General features: G+C 41.4%; 2 protein-coding genes across 5 annotated transcripts in view; one reads left to right on the top strand and one right to left on the bottom strand.

Annotated features, from left to right (window-relative positions):
* Positions 1–14,232, top strand: part of CMSS1 (cms1 ribosomal small subunit homolog) — a 250,671-nt gene that overhangs the window by 85,174 nt on the left and 151,265 nt on the right. The gene's annotated exons all lie outside the window — the stretch shown is intronic.
* FILIP1L (filamin A interacting protein 1 like) overlaps positions 1–14,232 on the bottom strand; it is a 220,060-nt gene that overhangs the window by 83,071 nt on the left and 122,757 nt on the right. For all 3 annotated transcript variants that reach the window (XM_086761817.1, XM_086761799.1, XM_086761808.1), the window contains exons 3-4: positions 7,894–8,177; positions 1,665–1,838 (exon numbers count right to left, since the gene is read on the bottom strand). In XM_086761817.1, coding sequence (XP_086617943.1) covers positions 1,665–1,838; positions 7,894–8,177 — 458 coding nt within the window. The remainder of the gene's footprint in view (positions 1–1,664; positions 1,839–7,893; positions 8,178–14,232) is intronic.

Here is a 14,232-nt window from a genome sequence, read left to right as displayed (position 1 = left end):
CTGTAGAGCAAAATTGGCAGAAGAAAACTGCTTTAAAAAAAAAAAAAATCTCATAGCCGAGGAAGACATGATCTTGGTCTCTCACACTCCTCATAGGTTTTGCAAAGGAACATGTGTTACTACTATTTTTTATTTTGCTACATTTCTTCACCTATGAATCTTGTTCCTCGTAAGTAAAGCTGTCCAGTTACCAAGTTTTCCCTACTACTTTCTTAACCAAATTTGCCAAGAAGTTTCATAAATTTTAGGATAGATGAGTGAGTTGTGAGAGAACATTAAAGGACCCATAATCTTACAGATGCTTTCTGAAATCCACTGTATTTTCAATTGAGTTTTAGGAAGATCCTCTGTGTTCAGGACTACAGGGCTAAATTGTCGAGGGTGACACACACATGCTCTAGAAGAACTAAAACTAAATGGATCTCTGACTTAATTTGGGAGGGTTTGAAACTGAAAAAGTGAAATGCCTGCCTATTAGGGCATCCTTTGGTTCACCAAAATGTACGAAGTGCCAGCTACCCTTCTAGCCTTTCAGTTGCTCTCAGGATGTTTACCTTTGCCTTTTGGAATTGCCAAATCCAGTGGTGTTAGAAATCTCTTCTCTGCCATTAAGTGTAAGAAGGAAAAAGCGTGTATAAACTTATGTAAAGTAATAGACTGAACTTATGTTTTCAAACTTTTTTTTACTTTTTTCCAGATCTTTCCATTTGTGCTCAAAGTTTCTGTGACATAATGCTACAATGTTCTAAAATAAATTAACCTCTGCAGTTGAATTTATCTGTTTCAGATTATAGCAACTGATTTTAACCTTTGAGCCTCTGAAATGAGCGTTGACCTTATGCCTGACATAGTTTTTTCTGAAATGAACTTTGTGTCCTTAGGTACCTTCCTGTTCATAAAGCTTGGAAAACACTTCATAGAAGAATCTTATTAATAATTTCTGCCTTTATTTTGATGATGATTATCTATACAGAGAAGCATATTAAAAATATTTTTCTAAATTCAGGAGGAGACGCTGTGGGAATTCTTATTTGGAAAAAAAACCCACATATTCTGATATGAAGGATTTTAAATATCTAGTGATTTACATTGCTGGGCAGAAAGAAAATTCAAATAACATTGTTCAGAAAGTATGGCTGTTGCTACAGTGTAATTAAACTAAAGGTTACTTATATACAATGTGTGAGAATATTAGATTTCTGCCTGGATGACGTTTCTAATGACAACTCATTACAGTCACTACTCAGACCAAGCAGGTGTACCTATGACTCCTCCGAATTAGTGGGCCCTTACTAGCTGTGGGTAAGATGGCCTCAGTGAGACGAATGAGGAGGCATCTGTTTGTATGGATTGAGAATTTGAATAACAGAAAGAAAAAAGAAGATGGTGTCAAAAATAGAAGGTTGATTATCCAGAGTTTGAGTTAAACATTAAAACATGTCTGTCTATGTTTAAAGCCCCCAGTGCACAGTATAAATGAGAATCATTAGATGCCTGTTTTTTTGAGGGACCCCAGTGGACCCTGGACTTAGTTCTGCTGTCACTTACACTTGGGTTTGGACTCTAGATTTTCAGCTCATTTACTTTCTTCCCCTGAAGTCACTGGCATATTTTCTATTGAATTTGGGAAGAACAATGCTTAAATACCAATTGTACGTTCATACCTCTCCCATAGGCTTTTCATAGATATCTTCTTGCCATTGCTCCGCCTTTGTTTGAATAGCATCTCGCTGGAGGGCCTCTAACACCTTCTTGGGAGTAACAAAGCCGTATTGTGCTTCAAGCAACGCCAAGTCAATTTTCTCAGCCTTAAGTACTCCTATAACTTCATCTTGAGCCTGCAGAAACACAAAGTAAAGTTATATATTGTTAAACTGTATATTTCCAGATTAGCTTTCTACTTCTGATTTTAAGAAAAGTAAAAGAAAATTATAAAGAATGCTATTTATGTAAAGTGCCCCAAAATAGTCAGTAACACAAATATAGTTAAAAAGTATGAGGGAAGTATTGATCTTGGTATTTCATTAGTTCTGCATAAACGTCAACATTTTCAGAACTCTCATCAATGCTTATGTACTTTGTTAGTGATTAGTTGTGAATGCAATGTGTAGCATTCACAATACAAAATTTCAGGGCAAAGTGTGACTTGTGGTATTAGAAGCCAATTTTAAATTGTTAGTGCAAGATTTTAGGATGGTTCTTGAAGCCTGAAAGTGTTGTATGTTCTGTATAGCCTGAGTGCAAATGTGGCTTCTGCAGTTTAAACTCACCTAGGGTCATCTGCTTCTGTTAGAATCATAGAATCATAGAATCATAGAATCACATGGTTGGATGGGACCTATAAGATCATCTAGTCCAACCGTCTTCCCACTACCATTGCTGCCACAGCTACTGAACCATATCCTGTAGCTTCTCATCAAGCCGCCTCTTGAACACTGCCAGGGACGGAGACTCCACCACCTCCCTGGGCAGGCCGTTCCAGTGCCTTACCACTCTTTGAGAGAAAAAGTTTTTCCTCAAGTCCAATCTAAACCTCCTCTGGTACAACTTGTGGCCATTTCCTCGGGTTCTGCTTGTTGCCTGGAAGAAGAGGCCAAACCCCTGTTCATCACAACCTGCCTTCAGGAAGCTATAGAGTGCAATGAGGTCTCCCCTGAGCCTCCTCTTCCTCAGACTAAACAATCCCAACTCTCTCAGCCGCTCCTCATAAGACTTGTGCTCCAGACCCCTCACCAGCTTTGTTGCCCTTCTCTGGACACGTTCCAGGGCTTCAATGTCTTTCTTGTAGTGAGGGGCCCAAAACTGAACACAATACTCAAGGTGCGGCCTCACCAGTGCCGAATACAGGGGGATGATTACCTCCCTGCTCCTGCTGGCCATACTATTTCTAATGCAGGCCAGGATGCCGTTGGCCCTCTTGGCCACCTGGGCACACTGTCGGCTCATGTTCAGCTGAGCATCAACCAACACCCCCAGGTCCCTTTCCTCTTCACAGTCCTCCAGCCACTCAGCTCCGAGCCTATAGCGCTGCATGGGGTTATTGTGGCCAAAGTGCAGGACCCGACACTTGGCCTTGTTGAACCTCATGCCATTCAGCTCAGCCCAGTGATCCAGCCTATCCAGATCCCTCTGAAGGGCCTCCCTACCCTCAGGCAGATCAACACCACCACCCAACTTGGTGTCATCTGCAAACTTACTGAGGGTACACTCAATCCCCTCGTCTAGGTCATCAATAAAGATATTGAACAAGATGGGCCCAAGTACCGACCCCTGGGGGACACCACTTGTAACAGGCTGCCAGCTGGACTTGACTCCATTAACCACCACCCGCTGGGCACGGCCCCCTAGCCAATTCTTTATCCAAAGAAGGGTATACCTACCCAGTCCACAGGCAGCCAGTTTCCCTAGGAGAATACTGTGAGAGACCGTGTCAAAGGCCTTGCTGAAGTCCAGGTAGACCACATCAACAGCCTTTCCTTCATCCACCAGTCTGGTCACCCAGTCGTAAAAGGAAATGAGGTTGGTCAAGCACGACCTGCCTTTCGTGAACCCGTGCTGGCTGGGCCTGATCCCCTGGATACCACTTATATGCCGAGTGATCTCACCCAAGATGATTTGCTCCATAACTTTCCCAGGTACTGAGGTCAGGCTGACAGGCCTGTAGTTCCCCGGATCCTCCTTACGGCCCTTCTTGTAGATGGGAGTCACATCGACAAGCCTCCAGTCCTCCGGGACCTCCCCAGATAACCAGGAGCGCTGGTAGATGGCCGAGAGCGGCTCGGCAATCACCCCCACCAACTCCCTTAGCACCCTAGGGTGGAGCCCGTCCGGTCCCATGGACTTGTGGCAGTCCAGATGGAGAAGGAGCTCTCTAACTGTCTCCACCTGTACCACAGGGGGTGTACTCGGCCTGGCATCCCAGACTTCCAGATTAAGGCATAAAGTGCCCTGAGGATAACTGATCTGCCTATTAAAGGCAGAAGTAAAGAAGGCGTTGAGGACCTCAGCCTTCTCCTTATCCTCAGTGATCACATTCCCCGCTGCATCAAGTAAAGGGTGTAAATGCTCCTTATTTCTTCTCTTACCACTGATATATTTGTAAAAGGATTTCTTGTTCTCTTTTACTGCAGTGGCCAATCTGAGTTCATGCTGAGCTTTTGCCTTCCTAACTTCCTCCCTGCATACCTTAGAAACTTCTTTGTAATCTCCCCAAGTAGCCTGTCCCTTCTTCCAGAGGACATAGACTCTCTTTTTCTTCCGGAGCCTCAACAATAGTTCCCGGTTCATCCACACCGGTCTTCTTCCCCTACGGCTCGCCTTACAGCATTCAGGAACAGCCTGTTCTTGTGCCTTTAAGATCTCCATCTTGAGGAGCGTCCAGGCTTCCTGGACCCCTTTACCCTTAAGGAGCGACTCCCAAGGGACCCTCGCAACAAGCGTCCTGAACAAGTCAAAGTCCGCCCTCTTGAAGTTCAGGATAGCCGTTCTGCTAGTGATCCTTCTGACATCTCCAAGAATAGAGAATTCTACAATTTCATGGTCGCTCTGCCCAAGACAGTGCCCAACCTTCACGTCTCCCACCAGACCTTCTCTGTTAGTAAAGAGTAGGTCAATCAGGGCACCACCCCTGGTAGGCTCTCGTACCAGCTGCATAAGGAAACTATCTTCCACACCCTCTAGGAACCTTTTGGACTGTTTCCTGTGCGCTGTATGATATTCCCAGCATATATCAGGGAAGTTGAAGTCTCCCACAAGAACGAGTGCAGGCGATTGCGCGACTCGCTGAAGCTGCCCATAGAACGCCTCGTCCTTCTCTTCATCGTGACTGGGCGGTCTATAACAGACCCCCACTACGATGTCACTCCTACAGGCCTTTCCTCTTATCCTTATCCATAGACACTCAACTGTATCATTCCCAACCCCAAGCTCTTCAACGTCAAAACAGTCTTTAATATAAAGGGCCACACCACCACCCTTCCTTCCTCGTCTATCCCTTCTGAAGAGCTTGTAGCCTTCCATCACAGCACTCCAGTCGTGGGAGTGGTCCCACCACGTTTCAGTAATGGCAACCAGGTCATAGTTATCCTGCCGCACAATCGCTTCCAGCTCCTCCTGTTTGTTACTCATGCTGCGTGCATTGGTGTACATACACTTCAGTTGTTACACTGAGCTCCTCTGAGCGGTGAATGTAGTGAGATATGCACTGCAGGGAGCGTGACCCTTCACAACACGAATTCCAAAGCTGTGCAGTAATGGTGGTTCTTTAAAACAAGATTGCCTTCAAAGCTGTCAGTGGGGTCCTATGTGCATGTATATGCACATGTAACATACATGTGTGAGACCACGCCTTCTATATTTCTAGACGTGTCAATGTGTACACACCCATGTACAACCTTGCAGCATCAAGTTTTTTTTTTAAGTAACTGCTGTAAAGGTATTCTCTCAATTTGTGAGTGCATGCTAAAAAGAAGCATTTTAAAAGGTAAAGATTACGAGAAGGTGGTGTTATCTGGTTTCCCAAAATCATGTAGTTTCAAAAAGTATAGCCTAAAAAAGTGCATTATATTTTCCTTTTTTAATGGCACTCTATTTGTTTCCTTGATCTTATAAAATATCTGATGATATCCTGTTACCAGAGAGTAGATACAGTATGTTCTCAGGTATGTTCTCAATATGTTTTTCTGTGTATGCATTTCGGAAATTCTTGCGCAAGCTGGCAGGTGCATGTACCTTCTTCCTATTATACAGAATTGCTGTCTTAGTCCACATTCAACGCTGGAGAAACATGCTGTACATATCTGCAGTATTTGAAGTGATAGATAGATTTTCATTGCTTTTTAAAAAAATAAAGCAAACCAAACCCCCAAAAAACCCAACCTGCCAAGAATGCTTCTTTGCTATAAATTTACTAGCTCCTAGATGTTAAGTTGGAGATGACAGAATACATGCTGCAATTATTGTGCTAATTATCTCGAAGTCCCACTTCTAATGATAATGTTATTTCATGAGAATATCTGGTTAAGTTAATGTTTCCACTGGAGGGGAAACTGTCTTAGGTCACTAGACAGTGACCTAGTGGTCCTAGAGCTGTGTCCATCTCTTTTTCCCTGCATGGAGGTTGCCCCCTGCCTCCATTACAGTGACATAACTACATGAACTGTCTCAAACATCCATTGTCTGCAGTGATCTCAGTTAAAAAAAAAATGAAGTGCATGCTAATCCTGGAAGGGTAGAGTAGGAAGGGAGGAAATCAGAAAGAAGGATGGATCCAGAGAGGATAGTACTTTGTCTGACTGTTCTTGGTTGGAGCCCTTCTGTATTTGTGACTGTTTAAAAAAAAAAAAAAATCTATTTCAAATCCTTATGATTGCAGAAAAAACGTAGAAGAGTGTTCTTTGAGCATTGTAAATGTTCTGGAATCAGAGAGTAGTGACGTCTAACTTTGAAACTTAATTATGGTTGGATTGACAACTGATGTCAAATCAAGAGATTTGACTTGGCATTACAGGAAGTGGAAAATTAGGAATAAAAAATGACTTCTCCCTTTTTTAATTCATAAGGCTTCCTTTGGAATGTCAGATATGATTTAAAATTTTCATGTCAGGCTCATTGTTTTCCAGTTTCTCATTTTACTCTGTTCCAGTTTTTAAATCTTAAAAATTGAGATGTGTGTGTTTGTATATATTTTTATATTACACAAGTGTAATGTAGTGTGTGTGTAATATAAATATATATAAATATATACAGACATTTCTTTTTTGAGAGAAAGAGAGAACTGATTTGGAGGAGTAGGTGACATCTGAATTTTCATCTAAATTTAAAAAAGGGCAAGTGAGCAGGAGAGAAGTGTTTTGCACACACAGAAATTGTTCTCTTTGCTTAATGAAATGTTCTGTAGAAGTTTGTATTGGATCTACCTTCAGAGATTAGTACATCTAGCAAATATTCATATTGTATGTGTGTTCTGTTAAGAACTATTACTATGGCAGTACATATACATATGTTAAGAAAGGAGCTATGCAGGTACTGTGTAGGTAATAAACTCTGAAACCCTGTGATACACCCAGTTATGCCAGTTTGGCCAGTTTGCTCTTCACTCTGCATGTGAGATGTTTTAAGTGCCTGTGCCTACTTCTTTGCAATCAGTTTGCCACAGAAATATTTCCCTTCTCACTGGAAATCTGATTCCCACTTCCTGAAATTATGTTTGACCAGGTTAGGCATCATTTAGCACTTGGCAGATAGCTTCTTTTCCAGATAGAAAAATGCTTGCTCTTCAGAATCCAGTATCTTGTGGGCTAAGTGGCATGCAACACTTATGCTTCATATTATGGGAAATAAAATGGATATTTTTATTTTTCTAGCAAAATAGGTTAGGATACTGTTGAGTGAGTTACTTCTGATGATCTGGCACATACTGATTCATAGGGAGTAATGCTCATGAGCTCATAGGAGAGGGGAGATAAGAAATAATTAAGTAACAGTTCTTAAAGGTCTCTGATATGTTCTCCGTATAGGTTTTACAGTGACAAATACTTTGTATTTAAAGTACTTAAAATGGGGGCAGCACAATAGGAAGGTTTTGTGAATTGTCTGCTTTGAGAGTTAAGTGATCACTCACAGTGGCCCATGAGTGGTTTTAGTGTGATACAGGGGTACATTGTGAATAATTTTTATTTGCATTTAGAGGTGGTGTGAGGGCCACCTTTTCTGGCGGATAGCTGCAGTAATAGCTGTACTTGGCGGGTTTATGTACTTTGCAGTTTATCTTTGTCCTCCTGTAGCAAACAGGTAGAGTGTTTCCTTAACATGAAAACAGCATGCATTTGTGATAAAGTGGGGGAAGAAAAAGGTGTGTTTTAATCTGGAATATAAAATAAGACAATAAGTCACCTGTAATTCACCCTCGAGGACACTAAGAAGAAATAGCAAGTCATCACGAGAGAGATCCTCTCTTTTCTTGAAAGAACTTTGTTTTTTCTCCGCCTTGGGGCTTCTTAGGATGGTGCTGGCTTGGGCTTCATCTTCCTTCTCCTTCTGCCTTCTTTGCACATTTCCTCTCCCATTGTAACCCGTCTCTTCTTTATGGTGGTCTTTTGGCCTTTGCTGGCTCAGCTTTGGTCTGGTTGGGCTTTCAGTGCTGTTACTTCTGGAACGCATGGTTTGTATCCCTGAAGCTGAGGGAAGGTGGGGAAAAAAGTAATTGTTTTAACTAACAGAGACTGTAAAACTATTACCGTCATTTATCGTGAGTATTGTTCTCTCCAGAATGGTAGTTTTCCCTCCCAAACAAGGCCGTTTTTAATTTGACACAAGCTGACAACCTCATGTAAGCCAACAGGACTGGGCTGTGATCCTTTCTGGCTGTCTGTAGTGAAGTGAGACTTAACTGATCTTACTTACGCAATAGTAACAATTCCTTACTCAGTATTTGCAAAGGCAGCAGCTTTAGCAGTGGTGCTGTGAACATCACCACAGACCACAACTCCCATTTGAGAGACACTGCCTACCTCACTTTTCAGGTAGGTACTTAGGTGATGAGGCAAATTTAGATTTAGAAGGTTTTCGCTAGGAAGATCTTTCTATTCCTGTTTCGTCTGGCCCCACCCCTTACTGTATAGCTGTGTTTCATTTTTCTTTCTCTTTCCAAGGGAGAACACAAAAGCAGTCCTCCACTACTACAAGCTACAGAGTTGCATTTCCCAGGTTTGGCAAAGTGTAGGGGTCAGCACATCTGGACTGCAAGGGATGAGCGCCATTATAAACACCCTCCCTCCAAAGCCACCACCAGTCCCCCAAAAACCAATCTGCCTTGCTGGTGGTTGTGTCCCCCCTCCAATAAAGATGTAGTATGAAACCTTACTACTTTAATGCTACAGTCTAGCATTCTAGAGGTGTTAGCACCTGGTCAAAGGGAGACCTGTCCTAACTAGGCCTCTTTGAAGGGCCACTGTTAAATAAACATAGTCTAATGCCTTTGCAGAAAAATGACTAACACTGTGTAAATATTGATTAACCTCAGGAACTCGGTTTTGCTTATCACCACTAAGATTAAGGTATGAACAGATTATAGTCACCTCTACAGGAAAACTGTGGTAATGGATACAGTCTAGCAGACAAAAGGCTGATCGTGTGATTCAAAGGTGAAATTATACATGTTCCAAATACAAATAAGGCACAATTTTTCTTATTAAACTGCAAAAATAATTGCTGAAAGGTCTAAAAAAAAAAGCATATTGGGCATTGCTTTGTAAAACAGAAGAGAGTGAGCCTCTAGCTCAATGGCAACTCTTTGACTTGAAGCAGTGATTTTATCTGGAAAATTGTTATGGCCTATGGTAGGCAGAAGGTGACTGCACTGCTGCTTTTTGGCCTCAGATCTGTGACTGATAAAGTTCTTTGGGAGCTCCCCCTTCCACGAGGTTCCGACTCTAAGTCCTAAACTCTGTGACTGTATGCCTTAACTGTGGTGGTTTTCCCTGGATGCTACAAATACTTTTGTTGTTTTTCTGCAAGAACAGAGGAGTTGGAAGAAGCTTTTGGTTTGTAATGTGTGATGACTGAGAGTGGGGAAAAATTACAGGAAAAGCAAGTAACATTTTCTATAGTACTGAAGTATCTTCTAGTCTCATTTGAAGCACTTATAATAGTTTGTATTTCATAAGAAAAACTTGTTTTTCCAGATCTCCAAAAGCCAAGGTGTGTCAGGTATGCATGGCAGTATGCACTGAAACCTGTTTTGTGAAGCTGTGCATCAACAGTGTCAGGTTAGGATGGGATGTTGCTACAGTGCACGCAGGGAATCCGGGAGTAGTTTATAGCAGACTGGCAGTGGTGTTTCCTGGTGATGATTAGTTTAAGTTGGTGTTCATCCTGTCCTTTCAATTGAATGTAGTTTCTCTTTTTCACTGTCGTCTGCTTATTAGGCTTACTCACCTTTTGCGTCTTGCTTCTTGCAGAGTATTACTACTTTGGAAGAAGGCTGTTGGCTTCTTTTGAGGGTAAAATGTTGAATGCCTGCTTAACTTTTGCATACAGTTAATGGCTACTGTTTGTAAGATCAAATGCAAGAGTTGAGTTAAATCAAGTAGCCTGAACACACTCTGAGCCTGTGCTGATCTCTGATCTGAGCACAGGATGCTGTGAAATGCATGAGTAGTCCAAGAAGTCCTTGCATTTTTCCCCTCACATGTGCCAACTGCAGACACAGTCTCAATTAGACACCAAGCTACTATCAAGCTTGTTGTCAAGAAGTGTCAATATGGCATTCCTTGCAAAAGGGAAGAGGAACCAGTGCATAAGGAAGGGATTCGTACCTTTTCAAGCTTTTTTGATTTGGCTGCACCTGGAAACAGGATCCTGAACTTGATGGAACAGCAGTCTTGGTGATCCTGACAAGGATGCTCTCACCCACGTTTCTTTTATATTACACACATGCTGGTGCCTCTTCAAGGCCACATGCCACATACAGTTTTCAGAGCTTACCCATGACTCCTTTTTAAGCTTGTTGTGCCTAATTCTTAATCAGGTAGATCAGTCCTTATCGCACTAGCAAAAGGCACTTGATCCCTGAGAAGGCCAGCTGACCTGCCAAATAGATTACCCTCCTATGGAGATGGTGCCTTTGCAGCATCCCAGAGTGGATATTTCTTCTTTTATTGAGTAGAGTTGTTACATACACTTTACTTGCATTCTGTTCTGGCATTCCTGAATGCCTGTGCCTACTATTGAATCTGCTAATGCAAATATTTATCAGATTTAGCAATTAACAAGAATGATTAGAGAGTGAAGTGGCATACTAAATGTATGGTTTAAGCACTTTTTTATTGATACTTGAATGTAGCTGACAAGAGAGGCACAAACACTCTGGTATTAGTAGGCTCTCTTATTAACATATTCTTTCTCTGTTGATGTATTTAAACCTTCGTATTATTTAAGCATTCTTAAGCATTTGTCTTTTTGCATATCTGTGTCTCAGCTGATTTCCACTTTAAGTTACATATTGATGGAGTCTGTGTTCAAGGAAGCTGTCTTGCAAAAAGAGACAATCCCTTCTTGTAACAGGGACTGTAGTTCACGAACAGTCTCTGTGAGTTCTCTTTAGAAGACTGACTCTTGCATCTTGTGGCAAGCTTTTGTACAGGTGAGTTAAGCTTTGTTTCTCTGTATCACCAAGAAGGATGACAAATAAGATATCTTAGAAAACAGTAAACAAGAAAGAAGAAAGCAGGTGAGAAGATTTGATTGGACTTGTGTGCCTTGCACTTGTGATCTTTCATCTGTTTTGGATCAATTACTATACAGCGGGGGCTACGTGAACAGAAAAGACAAGGATACTTGTCAGTGTTCTCATATGATGCTTTACATACTATGTAGGCCATGTCTGCTTGCATCAAAAATGAAGATTGAAAGGCACCATCCACGTCATGAAGTCGTGTCTCCTGAAATCACAGACACCATGCAGTGTGTACTTAACAGAAATTAGTTTACTAATTTAAGTGTGCTAATTGAAGAGCACAAGGCCTGTGTTCTGCACATTTGTGCTTTCCTTCACGTTATCAGGTGTCTGTTTTACTGAAGATTTTGTAGTGGTATCTTGCTTGAAGTCACAAGGTGATGGTTCCCAGGCTCATCAGATTCAGTGCAGCTTGGCAGACTGTTTCAGACTCAAAATGGAGTAAGGGTAGGTTACACTGAAACCTTCTGGTAAACCAAATTGCAAGTAACGTACTCAACAAAGATTGAATCTATTCTCAATGTTCATGTTCTTTTTATAGTTTGTTTTGTGTTCTGTTTTTTAAAGAGCTTGCTTATCTCTGAACAAGTAAGCTATCCTTCCTCCATATAAATTGAGAAATTTTCATCTCCTTGATGATGAGCAAGTAATCTGAGGGATCCAAATATATTTTCTTGAAGAGCCAGATGAATAAATGACCAAATGTTTCTATGATGTTAACTTGGTCTCCACCCTCCCAATCATATTCTGAAGGAGATGAAACCGCATTTGTCTCTTTGGCAGCAGTGAACAAGCAGGTGGTTCAGAAATCCCCACACTTTTGTAGCAAAGTGAAATATCCTTCAGAGATTACTTCACTACAGACACCACAGGGTTTTAAGAGACATCTTGTGGGTTTTTTTTCTATGTATTTCTCCCTTTACTGTTTAGTCAGTGATTGACTTATGAGCTCACAAAATCCTTCACAGGACCAAATCTTCCCTTAATCCCAGGATAAGGATCCTGAATAGTTGAGAACTTGCTGTTTCTTCCAAAAATCCATGACTAAGCAAGGAATTATGTCTTTCTGGTTTTTAATGTCCCTTAAAGGGATATGGCAATGCTTTTGGTTTGCTCAAATTGATAGGACTGCTACCAGCAGACTGACTTTTAAAAGGAGTTGAGATGCAATTGCTCAGCATGCTGATGTAATGGGAGAGTACAAAACACATTATGTCTTTTGAAAAGAGGTCTGCAACCCTCTGCCCATCACTATGAATGTCATTTGGGATGAGAAAAAAAGGCTGTCTCACCTTAGTTACTACAGGCCTTTTTTTCCTTTCCTATGTAGCAAAAGCTACTTTCAAGCATCATGTTCAGCTTAGTGCCACACATAGATGCCTAAGCACAAATGAATCTCCTGTCCCTGTACTTCTGCTTTTTTGTGTGGTTGCGCACCGGGTAGCGTCCAGGCATGGGAGGGGGCTTTTGGCTAGGCCTTATCATGTCCTCCACCAGAGAAAACAGCGGGTTTGTCTTGCTCTCCTTCTGTAGTCCTGATGTGGTTTGTGGGCCAGCAGTTGAGCCATGCTGAACCATAGGAGAAGATGAAAAAGTCGTCTTATTAATTGGAATCTCAGGATTTTTTACACAGTCGTTTTTAGAAGGCTGCATCTGTGTGGGAGGTTTTCACCAGGTCCTTTTGAAGAATGTATGTGTGTCAGTTGTTTTTAATTTCAGTATTGGTGCGTGAACTTGTGATCCAGTCTTTATTGTTGTATAACTATACACACATGTATATACACATACAACCCCTGTGGGATTTTGTGCCTGGAAGTAGAGAAAAGAGCCTGTACCACGTGGCTGTGGTCAGTTGCTGATTTTGTGGCTCTGAGATCAAGTTAGGCCCTTCCTGTAGATTAAGCAGTCTCAGCCCATCTCCTGCTGAGGCTCAGGTGGTGTTTGCCCATCTATTTGAGTTCATACTGTTTAAAGTGTTCCCATTCACAGTACTCTACATGAAACCATAAGCTGCTCACTTGGAACATACTTGAAATTTTCATATCAAGAAAATATGAAATATTTAGAATTTTTAGAATATTTAGAAATACATATACTCCTATTCAGAGGTGTCAAACCTTATTCTAAGCAGGGTACTTCAGACAGTCCCTAAAAGCAAATGATATGGGTACTAGACCTCTTTGTGGTGATCCATGAGAAAATGAAGAGTTTGAGCTCCCTGCTGTATCGCTTAACATTTCTTTCGCAAAACTGGGTAGATGTTGTGAAATCTGAAATTAAGATCTGAATTCCACTCAGAAGTCAGTACTTGAGAGTTTTCTGACGTGAGCTGATTTTTCCCTTGTCCCTAGTTGTACCTTGGAACAACTTCTGATTGTACCTAACACTCAAAGGCACTCACATCACTTTTTCCTCCTGCTAAGCCCTTCTCTCTCCTCCACAGGAATTCAGTTCTCCTAGTTTGTGGTCCAGCATTTTGCTAAGTTGATGGTAGTGTTAGAAAATTACAGTATGTTTATTACATTGTATGTATACAGTTTATGTAGCAAATAGGTTAGGCACAGTAGATTTGTTTGAGGTGACTTGTTTTCTCGGTAAGATACTACAGATTCTGCAAGGCCACGATGTGCAGCTAAGTTTTTAGTTGCAGTGGGAAGATGACCCTGAAGCTGTATGTGCAGCGTAGCTTCAGTGTGCTGCTGCAGGGCAACAACACTACTGTAAGCCTATGTTTTCATAGGTTCAAAAGGTTGAGAAGGAATCCAAATTAAAATAGCTAGAATTTATTTCAACCTTCTACTTTTGATAATTGAGGGTTGTGGGGAATTTCATGCCATTACACCAAATAGCTTCTGAGAGATTAATATGGGGAAATTTTTCTGTCTGTTTCTTGGGTTTAGAGGTCTTTTGGCTTTTTTTTTCTTTCTTTTTAAAGTAAAATGTTTCACACTTGTTTTGTAATTGAACACTAAATGTGGATTATTTATAAGGATTAT

This window comes from Chlamydotis macqueenii, chromosome 1 (assembly GCF_036417535.1).
Source record: "Chlamydotis macqueenii isolate bChlMac1 chromosome 1, bChlMac1.mat, whole genome shotgun sequence".
NCBI lineage: Eukaryota > Metazoa > Chordata > Aves > Otidiformes > Otididae > Chlamydotis > Chlamydotis macqueenii.
The sequence above is the reverse complement of the archived record's forward strand: the minus strand, read 5'-3'. Positions and strand labels throughout refer to the sequence as shown.